Source organism: Convolutriloba macropyga, chromosome 9 (assembly GCF_964194025.1).
Source record: "Convolutriloba macropyga chromosome 9, txConMacr16.3, whole genome shotgun sequence".
In the NCBI taxonomy this organism is placed as follows: Eukaryota; Metazoa; Xenacoelomorpha; order Acoela; family Convolutidae; genus Convolutriloba; species Convolutriloba macropyga.
This window is the reverse complement of record NC_134476.1, coordinates 65,153,839-65,178,720: the sequence shown is the minus strand read 5'-3', so window position 1 is coordinate 65,178,720 and position 24,882 is coordinate 65,153,839. Positions and strand designations below refer to the sequence as shown.

Below are 24,882 nucleotides of genomic sequence, written 5' to 3'. Positions count from 1 at the left end.
AATCTGTCGGGTATGTTAATTTTTGCTGACAAGTTAATAACTAAAGTAGTTAAAAGGAAATAGGAAAACAAACGTATTTTAAATTTTGAAAAATGAGGTCTGCAGGTGTTGAATGGATAAATTTAGGTACCACGCGTTGCCGTTAATTACGTTTCAATTAGAGAACATTCTTTTAATAGATTAATTAAATCCGTATGTTGTTGTTCGCATAGCATTTAATGCTACACAATCTTTGGATATTTCTAACATTCTTATCAAATTTCAAGAGTGTAATCTGAAAGGAAATATTAATTGTAATTAATGAAGTTGAAATATTTTTTATTCGGTTTCATTTAGTCTCAAATACTAGTATAGTTTTAGTGGGTGCTAGGAAAATTGGCCGACAGGGCGTTTAGCCGCCAAGGAAAAAATGGGAAATTTAGCCGACAATTTATCATAATTGGTCATAAAAGTCTCATTGGTCCATAAATCAGTAGTTCGCTTGTGATAGATTCATATCAAGTCCCACGGGCCGCTGAGGCATGGCCATGGCCCGCGAAGCATGGCCAGATGCGGTTAAATATCTTTGTTACACTAGTTGATAGACCTTCGTTACACTAGTTGATGAAAAAACTGCGGTATATTTATCCGCTTACGAAATAGTGTTTTAAATTGACCAATCACAGCTTCAGAATAAGTTTTATTGCTCATTTTACTTAAATTGTCGGCTAAATTTCTCATTTTTTGGTTGTCGGCTAAACGCCCTGTCGGCCAATACGGCGGCCACCGTTTTAGTGATATTTATTTCAATGTGATGCGTACTTGGTTATTTAATTCATGGTCAGAACCAATAATGACAATAATAAATTTATCCTATCAATCCGATGAGTCAGAAATTGAAGACCTTTACGTGGTTGAATGCCTTTTCTCTCGCCATTTTCTCACAATCCAGTTGACGTTATTTATGAACTCATGGGGTTTTGACGAGCAAAAACTTTTTCCAAAATAGCTCCCTGACTTTAATGGATAAACAAGGCTTTAATGGAATTTAATGGTGCAATCAATCAACATATTTGACGACAATAGTTATAACCCTCAAGACCACAACGCGAGAAAGAAAGGAACTCCTGAGAAGCTGACAGAAGCAGCCAAGTTCTTCTAATATCTTAGTCTAAAATAAATTGTGATTTTGAAAAAGCAAGCATAAGCAAGACTCGTTCACGTTTAATGACAAGACTTATTAATAACTTCGAAGTTTTTCGATCTTTTTACTTAGAAATGGAAACAGCGTGAGAACATCAATCAATGGGGGTCGCAGACAGTAAAAATATGTCAACTATTTTCTCAACATATTTGATAGGAAACTTTCTTGCATTTATTATTAAACCAAGATCTCCAATGCAAAATTAAAAACTTTTTATATTCTGCTTTCTGTACCTGTTCTCAGTTTTCTGCATTGCTAACAAAAGCTAAACCGATGGAAGAGAATATTTCACGAAAACGCAGAACCTCGCAACATTCTTTGGTCACTTAATTTCTATAGGCTTTCTTAAGCTAACACTGTGCTAAAAGTTATTAATTGGTAAAGGCAGATGGAACAACAGACTACCAGAAATTATATATTGTTCATATAGCCTACAACCCGCCTAAGATAGATAGTAAAACAAAAATTTATTAGTTAATAATAACCGCCTTCAGCCTCGCAATGGCTATTCTTCGGGCGCTTTCCTTTTTAAGTAATCCAAAAAATTTGAATAATACTGAGTCCCTGTCTTTTTACGACTTCTACGAAAAGGAGTGATAGTGATTTTTTTTAAAGCTGTTACTTCTATTTTTAGAGGATGTCTCTTAGACGAAGTCAAATGCCGCACGTGAAAAGTGTTAAGGTCAATCCGATGAACAAAATCAGAAATATTCTAGAGTGGTTTCCGTTGAAGCACCATCCTTTGAGAGAGCGAGAAAAGTAGATGTAAAAAATTTATCGCCAGAGATAACTTTCGATCACGTGATGCTTTTGCAAAGCGGTTTTTTAGTTTTTAATGTAAATTTTAATACAAATAGTAGGCTACTAGATGCAATTATGCGCTATTTTTTGACATTTTTAAACCGTTTGACGCTTTTTTTGCAGATTCTGTAATCCCCATCAATATTTGTTGGGAGTTCTGTGATTGGCCTTTATTATTGTAGTGTTTTGGTGATCTTTCGATTCGATTCCTATTAATTTTGAGGTCTATTTGTTGAGCAAAATTGAGTAATTTTAATTGAATTTTGATCCATTTTAGGCTGTTTTTTCTAAATCTTTGGTTTTAACAGTTTAACCTTCGTTCTTCTTGTTCTCTGTTTAATTTAGAGTTATTCGTAAAGTAACGCTACCAAGAGGTGACACTGTCATAATATACAGGGCAGTTTCCACTGAAATAAGTGATTGTAATTTCATCTTTTTGTTTTTTGTGTAGTTTTTAACTGTTGAAAGTATTGCCTCTGAAATGAATTGGTTGATACACTGATCGAGCTGTATTATTTTCAAAGACTTTGAGAAAAATTGTTGTAAAATGCGGCCTTACCAATTTGCAGGAATGTTGTAAATATATATTTTTTTCGGATTTCGGCCCGTTCCTCGGTTTTCTCTTCAAATACCGTTTTTTTTAAATTGCTCTCAAACGAAGTTTGTAGCAATTATATTAGTCATGTTGGTCTTTTTTTATGCGATTTTTCGTCTGAAGCTTTTGACTTTTCGTCCTCAAAAACGGGATATACAGGTAGCGCCCAGCGGGCATTAAGTGCTCTTAGAGCCTTTCAGCTCTGTTTCAGCTCAAACTGTTTTGGAGACTTAAACTTATGAACTTATGTTGTGAAGGGCGGTTCTTAGAGGTTGACGACACCCCCACTGTTGACCCCCCCTATTACCCCACTCCCCTCAACGCGCTGTTGCCCCCCACCCCACTGTTGCCCACCCCCTCTCCATCAGACCCCCGGTGTACACCCTCCCCGCCACCGACTGCCTCCCGTGGCTACTGACGAACAATCGATCGCTAAAAACGCGCAATTTTATACCAATTTTCACTAATTTTCAAGTTTTTTTAAAAATTTTTTGTCCTTTTTTGTTTTTCAGCGCTGGGTGTCAAGAAACCTTCTCTAGGGTTTTATGCTAGGCTACTGCATAGTTTCTAGTGGTAGTGGAAGGGTTTCAACATTGTAACATCACGAATTTCAGCCTTTTTTTTGACAAAACGTGCAAATTTTTCCACTTTTTTTGAAATTTATTTTTTATTATCCTGTTCTTTCCGGACGCAGGGGCCAGAAAACGTCCTTAAGGGTTTGATAGTAAGTTACTGAAACATATTTATTTGCCATGGAATAGCTTTCAGTTTTTTAATATGACAAATTTTATCAATTTTTTTTTTATAAAACTTGCATTTTTTTAAGTTTTTGTTGGTTTTTAGGTTTCATCAGCCTGAAGACTCAAGAAACCTCCTCTAGGGTTCAAAAGAAGGTACTGTATAATTTCTAAATGTAATGAATTGTATTTCCAGATTTCAACACCACGAATTTCGGCATTTTTGACAAAACTTGCAATTTTCAATTTTTTTTAACATTTATCGTTAGTTTATTATCGCTATTTTCAGTTTATTTGTCATTATTGTCATTTATTCAGGTTTTTCAGCCTGACGGAAAATCTCCGTTAGGGTTTGATAATGAGTTACTGAAAAATGTTTGTTGGCCATAGATTATTTACAACTTTTATCACAAATTTTAGCAGTTTTTTTGTCATTTTCTTGGTTTCTCCAACCTCAACTGCCACATGACCTCCTCTAGAGTTTGAGCTCAGGTTACTGCATTGCTTCTAGATGTAATGAAAGGTTTTTTGATTCTGCCTTTTTCATCATTTTTCCGGCACCAAGGTCCTAGGGACCTGCTCCAAGGCTTCATGAAAAGCTGTCGCATAGTTTTTAGGTTCATCCAGCTTTAGCACCTTTCTGATAAAATTTAATTTTTAAACATTCGGAAAATTATTATGTTCCAAGTTTATGGATGATTTTGAGCCAGTAAAACTAATTAAAGCTTGAAACAGTGTGCTGGATAGTCTCTTGAGACAATGAGATGGTTTTAAAGATTTTGATGTTTTGACTTATAGCAAGATTTTGTTAAAATTTGCGATTGTTTTCAAATTTTTTGGGTGTTTTTGTCCTTTTCTGAGTTTAACTGTCATTACTGGCCAACGAAGTTTTTCAAGTCTTGCAGATGGGTTACTTGACATAACTCAGGAGAGAAAAAAATAGTTTTAAACATTATCACTGCAAAATCTGGAAGCTTTTCTTTTAATTTTTGCAATATTGCAAATTTTTTAAGTATCAGTTTTCTGTTTGATTTGTTTACTAACAAAGCTAGAAAACTAAAAGTTGAAGAGTTGAATCAAGCTAGCGCTTGCTCCATTAAACCATGGCTAGCTACTGACGAAGCCAACCGCTCGCCAGTCGTTTGAGAGAAATTCGCCCGACGTTAGTCGGTTATGTTTCTTTCATTCCGTGGTCGATTATTATTGACATTTATTATTACGCATTGTACTGAATACGGTCAAGGCCAAAAAGCAAAAATAAAAGAAACCGGATTAACCGATAAAGCCTGGTCATCAAGACAAAAAGCATTAGGCTCTGAAATTTAATTACAGCGGTTGCTAGCTGCTATTAGTTTGAAGCTGAGTAGCGTTCAGTTTAGAATCCAAATTAAGATTAATTTCTGAATCTAAATGTAACTTCACCAATTTAGAACATTTTTAACTCTTAACACTGTCATTTTGTCTCCTTTTTCTGTTTCAGTCCTCTAGTGCGTCAAGTTGGTCAGCGGCTTTTTTGTTTCAGGTGGTTTATTTGAAAGGATAGGAATGTATTTATTAGCCCATTAAGTTTCAGTAAAAGCTTCTAGGGTTTGATCCTAATCAAAGAAGGGGATTATAAATCAATTTTTATTTTCAAGTCTAGACAGTTAGCCCCATTTTGCCTAGTGCCACAAGCACTGCCAGCACTTCTCAAATTATTGTCCCATAAAACTATTCCCTATTCAAAATTGGAATGTACAAATAAGTTGAATAAAGAGTGGTTTCTGCAAAAAAGTTCACTTCAGTTCCGGTTTTTTATAAGTCTTTCTTTCACAAGTAAAACTTCACCATAAGAATTTCAGTTTTTACGGAGAGTTCAGTGTGCTAACTCTTTGAACTTTTTACTAATTTTGAGCTGTTTTGAGAGAACTTGCCGATAACACTGATTTTTTGTGGTGACGTTTGCTTGAGTCCTCTATAATAATTTTGAAACGGGGGGGGGGGGTCGTCTAAAAAGAAATTTGCTCGCCAAAAATAGTTTTAGTTGATATAGTGCCGTTTTTTATTCAGTGGACCAAATATACATAGATAAATAATGTATAATTACCGTTAGGTGAACTGGAAAAATTGTCGTTATGACAAGTTATAATAAAATAGTAATAATCAAAAGGAACTGTCTCATCAGCTATGTATTATAACAATCTATGATCGGTGGTTAACAAACACACCTGTGTAGTTGAATCCATTAGTTTAAATGGCATACACCGTTCTAGCAAGAGGTGAAAAAGTTTATAACTGCCAGATTAGTGCTGGTTTGTCGACAAATCTGATTGTAAAAATATCACTAGTTGGTCCAACCAGTGTTTCTTTGGTGTGTGATTGGTTGTTCGCATACTTCTTTTTTGATCAATTCGGTGATTTCTGATAGACTGACCTCGTACTACGCTACACAGAACATAACATCAACAGTGCAAAAGGATCATTGCTTTAATTTCGTCGAGGTTTATGAAAACAAAAGTTCACTTAAATTTTCACGGGGAAGGAAAAAATCGAGGCTAATCAATATTAGAAATGTTACTGAACTTGTAAATTAAACTCTACGTAATTTGTTCTTCTCTGCTTATGAAAATGACTTTTTCTGTGTATTGAGTTGGTGGTGTTTTTCTTTTGCGTTAGAAAATCTGTTGGAAAAGTCTTGAAACTCTTAATTTTAATCAGACATGGAAACATTATTAATGTTAATTCTTCCGAATAAAAAGTGTTGATCAGAAGTGTTTTTAGAAGTAAATGCTGGATGCAGAAATGTAGTGAAACCAGGCCAATCAAACTTAGTAATTCTTTTTTTTCCTGCGTGGGTCGAAACAGAATAGATCCATTTTTTTCGAATGAAACAGAAAGGATTGAAAGAGTTCTAAGAAATAATTGCGTTGTGTTTGTGTGTTGTACAGGAACTGGTGAAGAGTCACGTGATCTTGACAGTGCAAGAGGAGTTTGAGTTAGTTAGAGATGACCTTGAGAAGGCGAGGAAGTTGAATCTACAGCTGGAGAAGGAGAACTCAATTCTGAGACAGCAGCAGCAACAAGGTCAGAAGGAACAAAACAGAAAAAAGCAAACAGAAAAACATTTTTTTTGCTTTTAACTGCATCCATTAGGTACAATAAGTGTAGATCCTGAATAACTTAAGCTCGGTAATGCACGTATGTATTTGTATAATGCTAGCCGCTGACTGCTTGTGTCTTCTTATTAAGACTACGATTACGAAAGAGTGTTTAATTGCTCTTTTTATGCAAATTTTTGCTTGACCGTTTTAGCGTTTTTCTTCTAGAACAATCTCTGACTTCGCAAGTGACTTTTTGACGCACTTCCTCTTGATTTTTGAGTGATTTCAATTGCTCTCACTCCGAAATAAAGGTTGTTATTCAAACCGATTGTTGGAAAGTCGCTGATGAGGCGCTGGTAGCCGAGTGGTTAATAGCCGAGTGGTAATCGGATGCAGAAGGTCGGGGGTTCGAATCCTACCTTCGGCCGATGTTTTCGCACCCATAAAGCAAAATTTATCTGGGCTACAGCCCCTTGCGTGTTCTCAATTGCCCCGTAGAAGCAGTCTCTAATAGAATTTAGAGCTCGAGACCCGTTCGAGCTCGCGGATTTTGAAGAGACAGGCTATAAAGTTCGGATTCTGAGAAAATTTTTTTTACTTAGCCTGGTTTGTAAACTGAAAATCTTAAGCTTTTGCGTAAATGATGCTTAAATGGTTTCCCAGAGCTAATAATTTGCAATTCAATAATATTTTTTTGCCATTGTTGTTCAGCGGTGTCCGTTGAAGAGAACATGCTCGAATGAAACTAGTGAGTTATCAAGGTCAATTTTTCGTGCAAACCTTTTTAAGTGGATTTTTTCATTGCCAATAAATATTTGTTTTTTTTAGACAAAATGACGAGATTTCATTGCTTCATCCTTTTTTTTTAAATTTGAGGTGCTGTTGTGTTAGAGATTTACTAGAGTACAAAGTTAACGATGGTTAATATTGTCCACCTAAACCAATTCCACGTATTTTGAGATGAAGTTTCAAATTTCAGGTGCTAGTAAAAAGAAAGACGTTGCAGTCCAGGTCGGAACCCAAGACGGTACAAATGCATGTTGTGGGAAGTCTGAGAAGTTCGAAGAGAACCCAACAAGTGACCAGATCACTCCTGTCTTTCCAAACTCTGTATCGCCAGCTGCAGCTGCTCTCAACATGCCTTACGTCTTGTTAGGAATCCAGAATGTTCCAAACCCAAACATGCAAGTGAACTACGCACCCTCAAATTTGGGACAGCTGGGTTCCACTGCAGGTCAGCTTGAGTCTTTTTCTCCTGACAATAATAATAATAAATTGTTTATGATTGGTACAGAGACAAAGACATACGTTTTATAATGCATAACAATTATGAAATAGTACGCTTTTTACACAAATAAACGTACAAATTAGAACCGCACCAACTAAGAGTACACTATTAGGTCTTACTGACCTGTTTTCACGTGCCTCTAGCGTTGAAGTTATTTTTATATGTCTATAGGAATACAATAATGTTGGATATAAAGTAACACAAATTAGGTTGAAAATCATCTTAGAAATATCTTAAAATGCTAAGCTGATCGCAGATATATGATCTACACTCATATGTAAACGCACTGCATCGAAAAATGCCTGTCTTGAGAACAATTTTTGGTCAGCGTAAATTTAACTTACTATTGATTTTTTTATCAATCGACGTATAATCGCCAGAAGTTCAATTGTTAATTGCTCTTGAACGCAGTTCATAGCAATCATTGTAAACGTGTGTGTCTTTTTACGACTCGAAGAGGAGTATTGATATTCTACAGGTTTTTTTTAGCAGAAAGCAAGTTTGTTCATGACTTGAGTTTTGACTTCTTTCTATTCGAGCTTTTACCTCCGTTTTTGATTGTCGACTTCTGTTTTCGAACATTGGACTTTAACAAAAGCTACCGGCTATGTTTTTTATGCAAATTTTTTACTAGACAATTTTGCGCTTTTCTTCTAGAACATTCTTTGTCTCTTCAAGTGACTTTTTCACGCTTTCGTTCATCATTGTCATCAAGTGACTGTGCGTCTGGGCGGTGATAATAATATGCGCCCACTAAGCGGGGGGGGGGGGGGGGGGGGCACAAACGGAAAAGATGCGAAATTCCATATAGAAGGTGGCCAGTTCTCCCTAATCAGCAGTAATTTGAGTCGCAAGTGAAAATTGTCCATTTAGAAATGCCTCCCTTAATTTAAACAAAAATTTGCATTGTCAATTCAACAAGTTTTTGAGAGCAAGTTTAACAGATTTCACGTGGGTCTCAAATTACTGCTGTTTACGAAAACCTGGCGACCTTCTATATTGGTTTCGCTGCATTAACTATAAGATTCCCACAATCATTAATTAAATTGCTGTATAACCCAAATTTGTTTACAGGTGTGGACTTTCAGCAGAACGCAGCCTTTCACACCAGATCAGCCCAGTTGCAATCTGCAGTCGGGTATTACCCCATGTCTGCAGTGTTGCAAAATGCCAGTTCCATTCCTCCTCCTCTGCCTCAAATGGTGCCAGACAACTCACACAAACATTCGCTTCAAACAGACGAACAGGTTGCAACATTTGAACTTTGCAACAAGTTATAATTCGGGGTCTTTCCCATTATAGCCCCCATGAAATTATAGCCCCATTTTGGTATATTTACTATGATGGGGGGTAAAAGTTATCCGGCCACTAAGCTGGGGTGGAGGGCTACAAAGGGAAAGATCGAAAGTCGAGCATGGTAAAATTGTGCAAAGGACAAGCGATAAGCTTTACATAGACTGAGAACAAGCTCTACTTGTTCAACGTATACTTGGCTTGAGAGATGAAGCCTTGATGGTTATAAGAGCTCCCTTCTTATTTTGATAGCTTAAGATCAGTTGGTGTATTCGTTAGCATGCTAGACCTGCACTTGAGAGATGCTGCTTCGAATCTAGTGCTGGCCCATTTCCTTGGTACTTGCGCCTGATTGCTAGGGTTGTTTAATTGCTCTTGATCGAAGTTCATAGCAATTATTGTAAACGTGTGAGTCTTTTTTATGCAAATTTTTCGCTTGACGGTTTTGATTTTTCGAGTGACTTTTACGCCGATTTTTTGCGTTTTGCGTGATCTAAAATTCCCTCTCAATCACAATTTCAAGCAGCTGAACTCAATTGGCGGCAATTTAATACTAAAAGTCAAATGCAAATTGCGCCGAAACTGGTGCCATTTTTCACTTTAAATCTTAATAGTGGTATATGGTAACCTCTAATGTGGGTATTTGAAGCGCAGTATTGAACTTCTTAGTTCAGTTTAGGCTCCTCCTCCTCCTCCTCCTCCTCCCCCCCCCCCCCCCGACTGAAGCAGATTGTTTAGAGCTCACGCTAGTCGTTCGAGAGCAATTTTTCCGACGTTTAGTCGGTTATGTTTTATGGCTGTAATTTCAAGAAGATGGGAAGTACAAGTCTAAAAGCCTCTAGGTACAAGAAAGGAGAAGAGTAGGTTTATAAGAGATCACCAAATTCAAGAGCTGAAATTTTGTAATGAGCTTCATCTTGACTTAGAGGTCACGCCATGAAAACTTATCGAAATGATCGAAGAAAAATGGAAAAGAGAGAATAAAAACGTGTTCAATTTAGTTTATTTATGATATTCGAAAGCAAATAAAGCACTAGAAACGACTTGAGAGCAAATTTTGGTTTTAATCTGTTGCGCCCCCCACCCCCACTTTTTCTAATGAACACAGTTACAAATTGTGTTATATAGCACGTTACTATGTTTAAAAATAGCGCGTGCGCCTGGGGGCCGTGAAAGTTATATGCCCACTAAACGCCTGTTTTCTCGGGTCATGTCGCTTAAAAATGCCATTTAAAAGTGATTCAAGAACAAGTCTAAAGTAACCTCTGGTTTATGGCGGCCAGATAACACACGGGACGTAAGTTTAATGTTAAATAACGCTTAGACTGACTGAAGATCATTCGTTTTTCATGATTGAGTTGGCGGCTGGAGTCCTAACTACCTAATTACAATGCACCTGTGTAAAATTATTTGTAAAAATGGAAGGAAAGAACTTGGTATGCAGTGACAGATCAAACGAAAGCTTTGAAGCGTGCATGTAGCGATATAAAATATGCAATTTCTGAAAAGAGGTATCAGTCATTCAAGGACTGCTTTAGTTGATTTGAATGAACCATTTCAATAGATGAAATCAAAGTAAGATTACGTTCTTAATTGCTTTTGAACGAACGTCTTTTTTATGCAAATTTTTCGCTTGACCACTTTGCGCTTTTCTTCTAGAACATTCTTTGGCTTCTCAAGTGACCTTTTCGCGCTTTCGTTCTTCATTTTTGAGTGACCTCTATTGCTCTCACTCCGAAGGAAAGCTTGTTGCCAATAGAAAGTCGGTTGCAGCATAGTAAAAATTTTTTCCACCCGCCTGTCGTTCGAGAGCAATTCTTCCGACATTATTCGGTTTATGATTATGGTTTATTTTCAGGGTCAATTATCGAGCAACTCAAGTGTAATCGGATCTCTGGACTTCACGGCGACCACTCTAGGTAGCCACCTTCACAGTTCGCAGGTGAATTTTGCCAATAAGGCCGGATCCGATTCAGGTCGAAGTTCTCTCGAACCTCTGAAAGAGAGGACACAGTCGATTGATTCAGTATCTCAACATACGAATTCGGATTTAGCTTTAAATATAACGAGCGGAAGTCAAACATCGCGCGATTCAACCCTCAACTTTATATCGAACAGTTCCAAAAACAAATTAGTGGGAAGCCAGACTTCAAGTTCTGGGTCGAGCAGTGGATCTGTAGCCAGCTTTGTGCCTACTCAACAAACAGGTTCAACTGGGGCTGGAGGTTCAGTGGTGAGCATGGAAATGAGCAACCAAAACTCTGCAACCATTCCAATCAACATGTCCCAGCAGCAAAGTGGGTTAACAATGTCTGGGCACCTTGCAGCATCGGGGGGTCCCGTCCAGACTTCGACTTTTGCCTCAATCACACCCCAATCTGGTCCGGCGGGATATAACATAGCAGCCAATCAGACACACCTGATTCCAGGTACTATTAGCCAGCTTTAATTCTGTATTATTAAGGAGGTATGACCATTGTTTTTTTAAGCAAATAATTAATTGGCGTCGAACAAAGATATTGTCCTCGAAGCAATTATTGTTGTCTTCTGTGCGCAAATTTTTTGCTCGAGCTTTGTGACCTTAGTGAATCTTGACGACTCTCATTCATAATTTTAAATAGCTCTACTCAGCTATCGAAAGTTCTCTACTAAAAAGAAAAATAGAAAATGTTGCGAAATGAAACATATTTATTAATTGCTCTCAAACGAAGTTTGCAGCAATTAAATTTGTCCTGTCGGTCTTTTCTTATGCAATTTTCCCTTGACCAATTTTTCGTCTGACGCTTTTGACTTTTCGTCTTCAAAACCGAGATAAACAGGTAGCGCCCAGCGGGCATTAAGTGTTCTTAGAGCATTTCAGCTCTGTTTCAGCTCAAAACTCTTTTGGAGACTTATACTTATGGTGTGAAGGGCATCTTAGAAGTTGAAGACACTGTTGACCCCCCTCCACCCCCACTATTGCTCCCATCCCCACCGCGCTGTCCCCCCCCCCCCCCCCCCCCCCGTGGCTAGCTACTGACGAACAACCGCTTGCTGAAAACGCAAATTTATACTATTTTGCAATTTTTTTCAAGCTTTTTGAAAATGTTTGACATTTTTTGATTTTTATTAGCCCTAGGTGTAAGGGAACCTTCTCCCCCCCCCCCCCCGTGGCTAGCTACTGACGAACAACCGCTTGCTGAAAACGCAAATTTATACTATTTTGCAATTTTTTTCAAGCTTTTTGAAAATTTTTGACATTTTTTGATTTTTATTAGCCCTAGGTGTAAGGGAACCTTCTTCAGGTTTTAATAATAGGTTTCTGCATAGTTTCTAGTGGTAATGGAATGGTTTCAACATCACGCTTTTTTTGAACAAAAAGTGAAATTTTTTTATTTCGTTATGAAGGTCTTTCCAGACCCAGGATCCAGAAAACATCCTAAGGGATTTGATAATAAGCTACTGACAATTTTTTTTTTTGGCAATGGAATAGTTTTTCAACTTTTTAATGCCACAAATTTTAGCAATTTTTTAAAATAAAACTTGCTTTTTTTCAAGTTTTTTTTTTGAAATATTTGTCGTTTTTTAGGTTTTTTTTTCAACAATCTTAAGCGCCAAGGAACCTCCTCTAGGGTTTTAAAATAGGCTTCCTAATATTTTCTAGATGTAATGGTTACTTTATAATTTCTTGAGTAAATGGAATGTCTTGCAAGATTTTTTATATAAAGTTTTCTCAAGTTTTTGCGATTTTTTTATTATAAATGTTACAATTTTTTCAAGTTTTTTGAAATTTTTGGTCATTTTTTGGGTTTCTCTAGACTCAAGAGCCATGGAGCTTCCTCTAGGGTTTGATAATATATTTTTGCATAGTTTATGGATGTTATGGAATGTTTTTCAAGATTTTACTATCACGAATATAGGCAATTTTTGAAATATTTGCGATTTTTTTGGGCAATTTTTGATGATAAGCTGTTGCATAGTTATAGTTGCTAGAGTTAATGGGATGGTGATCAACATTTTTTTGACTCCAATGTTAGTAATTTTTGGATAAAATTTAATATTTTCAAATTGGAAAATTTTTTTCCAAGTGTATAGATCTTTATGAGCTTGTGAAACTATTTCAAGCTCGAAACAGGGATACCGGATAGTCTGTTAAGACAATGAAATTGTTCTATAGATGTTAATATTTTGAATTTTATCAAGATTTTTTTTTGAAATTTGCTATTTTCAAAATTTTCTGTTTTTTGTCCTTTTCTGAGTTTAACGACCAGTACTGGTCACCGAAATTTTTTAAGTCTCGGAGATGGATTACTTGGCAGAACTTTTAAGACAAAAGTTTGTTTTGAACTTTTTAACTGCGAAGTCGAAAACTTTTTTTAATTTTGCCTTTTCTATATGTTTTATTTACTAACAAGACTAGAAAACTAGAAGTTGCAGAGTCGAATCCCATCATGGAAAATATTTCTGTCTCCCTTTCTCTCCGTCGGTTAGAGTTATTTACTTCTGCTTCTCGTTCACGTTCTCTCTCTCTCTCTCACTCTTATCTCTCTCGTTTTGTTGATGCAGCATTTTAGCTGCTGTTATGTGGCGTAATGTCATCATCTCTGATCCTCTTTAACAGTGAGTTATAGTAGAATTGATTTTTTAAAATCAAAAATGTTCTTACAGGCACTTTTTAGGAAATCATTGTTTATTGCTCTCAAAAGCAATTTGTAGCAAATATATTATTCCTGTTTGTCTCTTTTATGGATTTTTTCGCTTGGCCAATTTTTCGTCTCGCCCATTTGACTTTCGTTTTCATAAACGGGATAAAGAGTTAGCGCCCGAGGTCAGTTAACCGTGACGAAGCCAACTGCTCGCCGGTCGTTTGAGAGCAATTCGCCCGTCGCTAGTCGGTTATGTTTATAGCTCCGAAGCTGTTAAGCTAAGTGGAACTATTTTGCGGTGCTCTTGGTTTTTTATTACGACTCGAAGAGGAGTTGGCTTTCTATAGGTCTTTTTACAATTGATAGAATTTGAACTGTGTTGGGGCGCTGTCTTTTATTAAAGACCTGTTCACACATTTTCATTATTTTTGAAGTCAAATTGGAGTAGTGATTTTGGTCACGCCGAAACAGGAAATGGAGCGAAAAAGCGAGTGGTTTTGCGGCGTAAAATTTTTTCGCTCTAATTTTGAAGTAGAGTGAGAAAACCAAATTTCCATCACTCGCTAGTGGTTTTTTGTTCACATGGGCTTTTTGACACCGATTTGTTGTTTTTTAAATTTTTTTTACCTATTTTTTTAGAAATGGTTTTCCCAATTCACTCATAGTCTGTTCTAGGTCTAGTTTTTTGTTTAGTCAATGAAAATTTATTGAATTGCACGTTAGGACTTGTCCTGCTATGTTTCTTTTGTTTTTTACAGGTAGTTTTATTAATGCGGCATTTGACCTAAAAGTGAAAGCGAGAAAAACTCATGGCGAACAGATTTTTTCTAAGCGAGAAAAGGTTTTTGATCATGCGCTTTGTTCGGTGAAGGACTTTTTGACTTAGAATTTTTTTTGACAAAATGGAGCATATAGATAACCGTTTTTGACGAACAGGCCCATTTTTTTGCTTCTAACTTGCATTTTTGTAGAAATAACTTTCCTCGATGCAGATTTATTATGAAACCCTCATGAAATTAAAATAACAGTTTTTTTAGTGCCTAACGATGCTTTTCAAGTGTAAAAGGGGCACAAGGTTCTAATTTTTTATTTGATATTTGGCTTTTTTATTTCTGCTTTTTGTAATTTTCAAAAGGACTTATTTTCAAAAATCAGTGCATGTGGTAACTTCCTTTTGATGTTTCACGCATTGGTCGCCTCTTTCTAACGTGAGGTATCTTTGTTTCTAAAAAATTTTATGAATGTTAATCCGATTTTGCCAGTTTTGCCTTTTTTTCTTGTTTCGTTTGTTTTTTGGGTTTTAAATACTAGAAAAACTTTTTTATAGCTGCGAAGCTTCAAGCTGAGAGGAGCTATATTGCGGTGCTCTTGGTTTTTTGTTTCGTCGTCTGACGCTCTTTTTCGTTTTAAAACTCAAGTTTAATTTGAATTAGTCAAAGGAACTCATATGTGTTATAAAGGTCACTAATGAAAAGGGTTCTGCGCACTGAATTTTAACAAGCTTTATTATTTTATTGCTGAATGTTTTTCAATAACTTTTTGAACGACGTCGATAAATTTGTCAACTTATCTGTAACTTTTTTTATCTTTTTATGCGGCACGTATCACGGTACTATTATCTGCCGTCTATGTATTGCTCCTCCGGGGATTTGCATTTTGCTTTATAATTAAAGTGTCATTTTTTGGCGTTTTGTTTTAAAATTCAGTTTAAATGTTTCTAAGTGCAATTTTAAAAATATTTTGAAATTTTTTTTGCAATTCATTTTAAATCTTTGAACTCTGGTTTCCTTTCCTTTATTGAGACAGGCTGGTGGCTGTATTTTTCTGAGCATCCAATGCTACAGAATGAAATACGTGTGTTTTTCTGCTTCTTTTTAGAATTTAGTTTTTAACTCTCAAAAAAGTTTCTCTAGTTTAACACATTGTCCATTTTCTCCACAGCCTTGCTTATATTGTTAAGCGTTCGTTTAAAATTATAGTTATAATTGCTGTAGCTTTATCTTTTGTTAGAAAATAAAATAAAATATTTTAGCGTTTTGATGTATTGCAGCACTGATAATTCGCTGGAATTCCATTTGAACGTTATGGCTGATTATTACTTTCTGCGAAAAACTTTGGGGCCTCAGATTTAGTAATTAACTATGTTGAGCCTTTGTATTTTTATGTTTGTTTTATCTTGCTCGTGAATAATTTAAATTTTGCAATAGTTTGAATTGATTTTGCCTAAGATCCTTCCAATAATTGAATAATTTCTACTTTGTGTGAATTGCTGTGACTCCAAAACTAAAAAAATCTTGACTGCTAAACTATAAAGTCCACATTTTCAAAAAATGAATTTGGTGAAATTCAGTGTAATTTTGCGCAAAATGAAATTGAGTTTTTAATAGCCGTGCAGCGATAGCGGCTACTATCGGGGACATCGTGTTTTTTAATTCGTCTTCTCCATCGATTAATCTTGCGACCAGACTTCTTGGAATTGACTTTTCCAATTGCAGTGACTTCAACTGCTTTGCAGTTAAAATTTGTGTACGTGACGTCATTTGTTCTGCTTTTATGTCCATTGTGTGACTTACCTGATTCTGAAATCATTAAATGAACTTTTATGAAATTTTATAACATTTGCTAGTTAAAGATCAATAGTGTGCATCCAATAGTGCCAAACTTATGCCCTAATTGTTGAGTATTAGAGGCCTGAGTTTTTGTTTTCGGATATCAATTTTGAAAAAAAAATCCAATGGCTTTTTCTAAAGCGTATGTGTCTCATAAAAATGACAGATCGAATCTAACTCAAAAAGTCTAGGGGTCTATCAAAGGACTGTTGATCAATCTGTCTATCTTATTTCTTTAGTTTTTTCAATTGCATTGAAGGCCAAACGCGTCTATCGCGGCTGTGTTTTTAATCAAATTTATGTTTCAATTCTGTTTTTTTATTGTTACTGAATGATGTCGGTTTTTTTATTTCTAATTTTTCTAATGATGTCAATGCTCAAATATTTCTCGTTTGGACAGCAGTGTAAGTTTTATGTAAGTTTTATCCAATTTTAAAATCAAATCTGTTAAGTAAAAAGTTGACTGCTTTTTCGTTTTAAAACTCAAGTTTAATTTGAATTAGTCAAAGGAACTCATATGTGTTATAAAGGTCACTAATGAAAAGGGTTCTGCGCACTGAATTTTAACAAGCTTTATTATTTTATTGCTGAATGTTTTTCAATAAATTTTTGAACGACATCGATAAATTTGTCAACTTATCTGTAACTTTTTTTATCTTTTTATGCGGCACGTATCACGGTACTATTATCTGCCGTCTATGTATTGCTCCTCCGGGGATTTGCATTTTGCTTTATAATTAAAGTGTCATTTTTTGGCGTTTTGTTTTAAAATTCAGTTTAAATGTTTCTATAAGTGCAATTTTAAAAATATTTTGAAATTTTTTTTGCAATTCATTTTAAATCTTTGAACTCTGGTTTCCTTTCCTTTATTGAGACAGGCTGGTGGCTGTATTTTTCTGAGCATCCAATGCTACAGAATGAAAGACGTGTGTTTTTCTGCTTCTTTTTAGAATTTAGTTTTTAACTCTCAAAAAAGTTTCTCTAGTTTAACACATTGTCCATTTTCTCCACAGCCTTGCTTATATTGTTAAGCGTTCGTTTAAAATTGTAGTTATAATTGCTGTAGCTTTATCTTTTGTTAGAGAATAAAATAAAATATTTTAGCGTTTTGATGTATTGCAGCACTGATAATTCGCTGGAATTCCATTTGAACGTTATGGCTGATTATTACTTTCTGCGAAAAACTTTGGGGCCTCAGATTTAGTAATTAACTATGTTGAGCCTTTGTATTTTTTGTTTGTTTTATCTTGCTCGTGAATAATTTAAATTTTGCAATAGTTTGAATTGATTTTGCCTAAGATCCTTCCAATAATTGAATAATTTCTACTTTGTGTGAATTGCTGTGACTCCAAAACTAAAAAAATCTTGACTGCTAAACTATAAAGTCCACATTTTCAAAAAATGAATTTGGTGAAATTCAGTGTAATTTTGCGCAAAATGAAATTGAGTTTTTAATAGCCGTGCAGCGATAGCGGCTACTATCGGGGACATCGTGTTTTTTTAATTCGTCTTCTCCGTCGATTAATCTTGCGACCTGACTTCTTGGAATTGACTTTTCCAATTGCAGTGACTTCAACTGCTTTGCAGTTAAAATTTGTGTACGTGACGTCATTTGTTCTGCTTTTATGTCCATTGTGTGACTTACCTGATTCTGAAATCATTAAATGAACTTTTATGAAATTTTATAACATTTGCTAGTTAAAGATCAATAGTGTGCATCCAATAGTGCCAAACTTATGCCCTAATTGTTGAGTATTAGAGGCCTGAGTTTTTGTTTTCGGATATCAATTTTGAAAAAAAAATCCAATGGCTTTTTCTAAAGCGTATGTGTCTCATAAAAATGACAGATCGATTCTAACTCAAAAAGTCTAGGGGTCTATCAAAGGACTGTTGATCAATCTGTCTATCTTATTTCTTTAGTTTTTTCAATTGCATTGAAGGCCAAACGCGTCTATCGCGGCTGTGTTTTTAATCAAATTTATGTTTCAATTCTGTTTTTTATTGTTACTGAATGATGTCGGTTTTTTTATTTCTAATTTTTCTAATGATGTCAATGCTCAAATATTTCTCGTTTGGACAGCAGTGTAAGTTTTATGTAAGTTTTATCCAATTTTAAAATCAAATCTGTTAAGTAAAAAGTTGACTGTTTTAAGAGAAAAAGTTCTGGTTTTGGCTGCAAGTACGGTTTTTGTAAAGTTCTGACGGTTCGAGTCGTTTCCGGAATTCTTCCGACTATTTGTTTTGTCGTCTGACGCTCTTTTTTCGTTCTACATTTGTTCACACACAAAGCTGATAACGTCAAATTTTCCGAATAATTTCTTTCTCACTGATGGCTTTTACGCGCGTGATGTCATTTCTCTCTCTCTCTCTCTCTCTCTCTCTCTCTCTCTCTCTCTAGAAAAGTTTTGAAGTCATTTGCGTGATTAGATTTTGATTCTCTCTCTCTCTCTCTCTCTCTCTCTCTCTCTCTCTCTCTAGAAAAGTTTTGAAGTCATTTGCGTGATTAGATTTTGATCATAAGTGACCTACTCACTCAATAAAATAGCGTTTGCGCTTCTTAATTCTTAAGTTTAATTTGAATTAAATTAACGTCCAATGAACTCATATGTGTAATTAAGGTCCCTAATAAAAAGGGCTTCTGCGGATTAAATTATAACAAGCTTTATTAATTTATTGCTGAATGTTTTTACATAACTTTTTGAGCGGCGTTGAGAAATTTTTCAATTTATCTGTATCTGTTTCATCTCTATTATACGGCACGTCAGGGTAGTCTTATCTGCTGTCTATGTTTTGTTCCCTCGGGGATTTGCTTTTTGTTATATAATTAAAGTGTCATTTTTGGCGTTGTTTTTAAAATTCAGTAAAAGTGTTTTCATAAATGCAATTTTAAAAATATCTTGACAATTTTTTTGCAATTATTTTTAACGTTTGAAATCTGTTGCATAGCTTTTTGAGCGGCGTCAATTTTTTATTTCAACTTAGATCTTTATCTTTCTATCTCTATTATACGGCACGAAAGTCTATTTGGCAGCTATTACGGCAATCTGCAGGCTATGTTTCACTTTACTGAAATCATGTGAAGTCGCCCAGTGAACCTAAATGCCCCGCTGCTATCCCCTGACATTAGGAGCAGGGTGCAATAAAGCCGAGTATCCATCAGTTGATTCTTTTAGTTGATTTAGTCTAATCTTCTTGCGCTTGTCATACTTGTGAGTTTATTTCCCTACTTAGCCGCCACCTCACACACCTTAAGAGTTGGAATTTGAGTCCTAGTTACCTTGAGCCCTTATCCAGCACTTAAGCGCAAGGGTCTCAAGTCCTTTAGGAAAATAAGAATATTGCTCTAAGATGTATTTAGACCTCTGCTAGCCTCTATTTTTAAGTTTCACTAAAACTACTAATTTATTTCGTGCTAATTTCGTTGTCAAACCAAGTTGGTGGCAATTTTGTTAGTCCTGCTTGCATTTTCTATACAATTTCGCTTACTACCAACTTTCCATCTGATCATTTTTTTGTCTGACGGGACAAAAAGGGAAGCTCCAGAGAGCATTCTCTAAAATACAGCTCACTACTCTCTAAGTATACGATTCACCGAAACTGTATGAGAGACATAAATTCATGGTGTAAAGGGAGAATTTGAACTCCTCTCACTTAACCACCTCCCCTCTCCACACACACACACACTTAACACCTCATCACTTCAGCCATCTTGCCAACCTCTTTCCACCCGTAACCCCGCACGTTAGCGACTCAACCCGCGCTCACCACCCATCCTCTCTCCCCTATGCTTGCATAGCTAAGGCTGGCCTCCCTAAGTCGTAGCTAGCCACTGACGAATCTGACCGCTCGCAACTATTTTGAAAGCAATTTGCCCGAAAGTAGTCGGTTGGTTATGTTTCGGAGGATAATTTTGAAAATCTTTTCTTTCCCATGTACCCATTAAGTGACGCTAGCTTAATCTATCTATTACCAATTCCCACCAATAACCAGTCGTTGGCAAGCCGTTCGCCTGACTTTGGTCGCCTGCTTTGTTTCTCTAATTGAATTGAGAGAAAAGGGAAATATCTTGTGAAATATTGTCTTCATCCTCTGATGTATCAATTCTTTTCTTACTTTTTTCAACAAAGTTTTAAAGCCGTTAAATTTGGAGATTGCTCTTATAGCTGTACCAAAACTTCTCCTTATTTCAGTTGCTTTTTTATTGATCTGGAACGAAGTTTTAGGCAATTATTGTAATTTTGTGTTTATTGTCTTTTAATAGCCGAGAAGCGACAGCTTCTTGGTTTTTGATTGCTCTTGTACAAAGTTCAGAGCAATTATTGCAAACGTGTTAGTCTTTTTTATTGCAAATTTTTTGCTTCAGCATTTTTGCGACTTTCTTCTAGAACATTCTTTGACTTCTCAAGTGACTTTTTCACGCTTTTTTCTTCATTTTTGAGGGATCTCCATTGCTCTCACTCCGAAGTAAAGCTTGTTGCAAATATAAAATCGGTTGAAGCATAGCAAGAAGGGCCTGATAGCCGAGTGAGCAGTGCATTTGGTTAGGGATCGGTAGGTCAATCCCGGCGTGGTCGAATGTTTTTCCACCCGCCTGTCGAGAGCAATTCTTTCGAGAGCAATTCTTTCGAGAGCAATTCTTTCATTAGTCGGTTTATGTCTTTTATTTGTCGTCAAGATTTTTGTTACGACCATATGACGTCACAATCGCTTCAAATCTTTTTGTTCATTCGTTTATCCAATTTCAGCTGAATTGCATGTGTGACATCATTTTCACTCTTAGTTGAGCGAAATTTTTTTGTTCATTTGCGTGAACAAGTTTATGGTCACACGTGACTTACCTCACTCTCAAAAATGACGTCCTGCTTCTGAAATTGAGTTTTCTTTACTATAATCCAAAGAGATAAGGTCAAATGAGTGCTTGTCACCCGGAAGGAAGTGTATTTGAGGGCATCTATAAGAAATATCAATAAGTTTCTCGAACAAATAAGTTTCTTATCAACAGATTCTCAATCAAAATAAAGCATCAAAAGCTTAACGTTTTTTCAAAAGCCTCGAAGCTATTATAGCGGCTATTATTGGGGACATCCTTGATTTTTTAATTCGTCATCTCCATCGATGATTCTTGCCACCATAGACTATTTCAATATCAGTGACTTCTACGGCTTTGCGGTTAAAATTATTGTGTGCTTTACGTCATTTGTTCTGCTTTTAGGTCATCTGCCTGACTTTCCACACGCGAAAAATGATTTTGAACTCACTTATTGAACCTTAAATTTTATGAACCTTTAACTAGTTAAAGATCAATAGTGTTCATCTAGGTAGTGTCAAACGTATGTGCACTAATTCTTGACTATTAGGGTCTTGAGTTTCGATTTCGAGAATTAATTTTGAAAAAGCTCTATGAGGGCTTTTTCTTTAGAGAGCATGCGCCTCATAAAAATGAGTCCGGAATCTAACCCAAAAGTGCCACAAGGGTCTACCGCGGCTGTTTTCCGGCAATTTGCTTGCTATGTTATGGATTTTTCCCTGACTGTTTTAACCCTTTTGCTTAACATTCCTAAGCTCACGTGATTTAATTCGATTTTCCGTTTTTAAGAACGGGATAAACTGATAACGACCGAGGGCTTTAAAATTCTTCGGAGCACTCTTAGAACTTTAGCGGGCTCTAGCTGTACAGTTAACCGAATCCGCTGAGTAATGGGGTTCTACCGTTCCCCTAAAGTACTGCGACTGAGTCTATACTCCTTGTCTCGCCAACCTTTTTCTGCTTCAACCTCCCCCAACGCTTTGCGGCTGTGTCTAAATTTAAACTAGCTTTTGCTACAATCAAGCAGGCCAAACTCTCGCGTGTCTCTTCGAAGCAATTCGATAGAGAGTATTGGGTTATGCTGAGTGATAGACGATATCATTTTTTCAGCTGGCTATTATGGCGCCTATATTTTTGCATCGTATTTAGCGTGATATCGTGTTTAGTATTTAGCGTGAAATCTTGATTTCTATTGTCTTGTTTCAGTCTTATTTTATTCTCTACGAAGTCCTTCTAAGCAACAGTTGCTCAGCAAAACCATCTAGAATCAAGAGAATCAGTATCGAAAAACGAAATCACAATTAGAGACGAGATAACCGCATAAACACCAGTTTCAGATGCCCGTTACTTGAAATTTGTTCTTATAAGCTTTAGTTACAATCTCTAATGCTTATTGTTATTGATACTAGCACCTCTATCCTCTAAGAAACGAGATTATGTCTAACTACAATTAGATTTCATTGAAGTTCGCGCTTTTAAATAATCAATTTTCTTTTTTGTTCTTTTATTCACAATCGGGATTATGAGTGTCAATGCCGGCTATTTCTGTCAGTCTGCCTCGCATATTTTATTGAGGCCAGTAGTTGAAGTAATTATCTCAGCCGACTGCTATAGCGGGCTCATTTTTTAGAATTCAAGGACTTTTTGGGGTGCCGTCTTTTATGATCTGTTCCCACATTTTTATGATTTTTGAAGTCAAATTCCATGTGTGATATTAGTCCTTCTGGGAATTGTAAAAGATACAGTAGTTTCGCAAAATGGAATGTTGTTTCTTGAATTTGAGGTTGAAGTGGGAAAATGGTGTTTGAAAAAGTGTTTTTTTTTGTAGTGTTTTTTCCCATATTGTAATGTTTTCGAGTTTTTGTATGTTTTTCTAAATTATTTTTCAAATCCAATGTGAGTTTATGCTGTAATTTACTGCTGAGTAATGGAGTTTTACCCCCCCCCCCACCCAAAGCACTGCCACTGAGTCTATAATCCTTAATCTCCCGCCATTTTTTGCAACAACCTCGCCCAACGCTTTGCGGCTGTGTCTTAAGCTATCTTTTGCTAGAATCAAGCAAGCAAACCTGCGTTCCGTTCGAAGCAATTTGTCCAAGGGTTTTGGGTTATACTAAGTGATAGACGCTCTCATATTTTCTGCTGTTTATTATCGCGCCCTATTTTTTTTACTTCGTCAAGAAATTGGTTTCGCTTTACCTTAGTTCACAGCTTGTTAAGGGTTTAGCGTGAAATCTTTTCGTTTTCTATTGGCTTCTTTTTCTTTTATTCTCTGCAAAGTCCTTCTAAGCAGCAGTGGCTCAGCAAAACAATCTAGAATCAAGAGAATCAGTATCGAAAAACGAAGTCACAATTAGGGACGAGATAACCGCGTAAACACCAATTTTAGATGCCAGACTGCCTCGCCATGAGATCAACAGTTGCGCACTTATTGGAGTGCCGTCATTTTTCAGTGAGTGAATAAAAATTCCATTGGCTTTGCAGAGAGGATTTTTTCTCTTGAATTTGGATTTGAATTGAGAAAACGGTGTTTGAAAAAATGTTTTTTGATAATGGTTTTTTTTACATTTCGTACTGTTGTTTTGATGTTTTTTGTGAACTTTTTCTTAAATCCAATGAGTTTCTGCTATAGTTTATTGCTGAGTAATGGAGGTCTATCCCTCCCCCAAAGCACTGCAACTGAGTCTATACTCTTTGTCTCGCCCACCATTTTCTGCTACAACGCTTTGCGGCTGTGTCTAAATATTAGCAGGCTTTTGCTAAAAGCAAGCAAGCCGACCTCTTGCGTTCAATTCAAAACAATTCCTTCGAGGGAAGTGGATTATGCTAAGTGCTAGACGATGTCATTTTTTAGCCGGCTTTTATCCCGCCTTTTTTTTACTTCTTCAAAAAATTGGTTTTGCTTTACGTTAGCTGAGCTTGTTTAGCATTTAGCCTGAAATCTTTTTGTATTTCTATTGTCTTGTTTGCAGTCTTCTCGCATCCTTGCAATTAAAGGAATTATTGGGGTGCCTCCTTTTTATGATCTGTTTACTCATTTTTTTTTAATTTTTGAAGTCAAATTTGATTTTTTTAATGCCAGGTAGTGATTTAATAAATCCAGTGGTTTCTTAGAGTGGATTTTTGTCTTTTGAATTTGGAGTGAAAAAACAGTGTTTGGAAAAATGTTTTCTTGAGTGTTTTTTTTGTTCATTTATTTTAATGTTTTTTATGTGTTTTTCTACATGATTTTAAATCCAGTGGTGTTAGCTTCTAGGTCTAAATTTCTGTTTAGTCTACAAAGTTTTTGAAATTGTAATTCAGGGCGTATCTTGCTATGTTTTTTTGTTCGTCAGACAATTTTTATTTTGCTTTACCTTAGTTCACAGATTGTTCAATATTTTGTGTGGCATCTTTTTGTTCTTTAGGTTAGTTTCAATCTTCTCCCAGGGTGCTCTTAAACAGCTGTTGCTCAAAAAACAAACTCAGCAACAGTCAAGATCGAAAAACAGATTCAAAAATTAGAATTGTCATAATGCCCAATTTTAGTTGCACGCTACATGAAATTTGATCTGATAAGTTTTAGTTAATATTTCTAGTGCCCATTGGTATTGATACTAGTCCGGTAGTCTCTCATTAGGAAACAGTTGTATGCCTAACTAAAAATGAAATCAAAATAGTTTGCACTTAAAAATGTTTTAATAGCCGCGAAGCGATAGCTGAGGCTATTATTGGCCTTCTCTTGATTTTTTTTCGTCTTCAAGATTTTTGTTACGACCATATGACGTCACAACCACTTCAAATCTGCTTTTTGTTCATTCGTTCATGCAATTTCAACTGAATTGCGTGCGTGACGTCATTTTTCACTCTTAGTGGAGCTAGTTT

General features: G+C 36.0%; 2 protein-coding genes across 2 annotated transcripts in view; both read left to right on the top strand.

Annotated features, from left to right (window-relative positions):
* Positions 1–24,882, top strand: part of LOC142345524 (uncharacterized) — a 562,956-nt gene that overhangs the window by 19,744 nt on the left and 518,330 nt on the right. The gene's annotated exons all lie outside the window — the stretch shown is intronic.
* The window catches only part of LOC142345929 (uncharacterized), a 40,737-nt gene that overhangs the window by 14,134 nt on the left and 1,721 nt on the right, over positions 1–24,882 (top strand). Inside the window, exons 4-7 of the mRNA XM_075398393.1 lie at positions 6,244–6,379; positions 7,376–7,630; positions 8,759–8,931; positions 10,836–11,406. Of these exons, the coding sequence (XP_075254508.1) occupies positions 6,244–6,379; positions 7,376–7,630; positions 8,759–8,931; positions 10,836–11,406 (1,135 nt within the window). The remainder of the gene's footprint in view (positions 1–6,243; positions 6,380–7,375; positions 7,631–8,758; positions 8,932–10,835; positions 11,407–24,882) is intronic.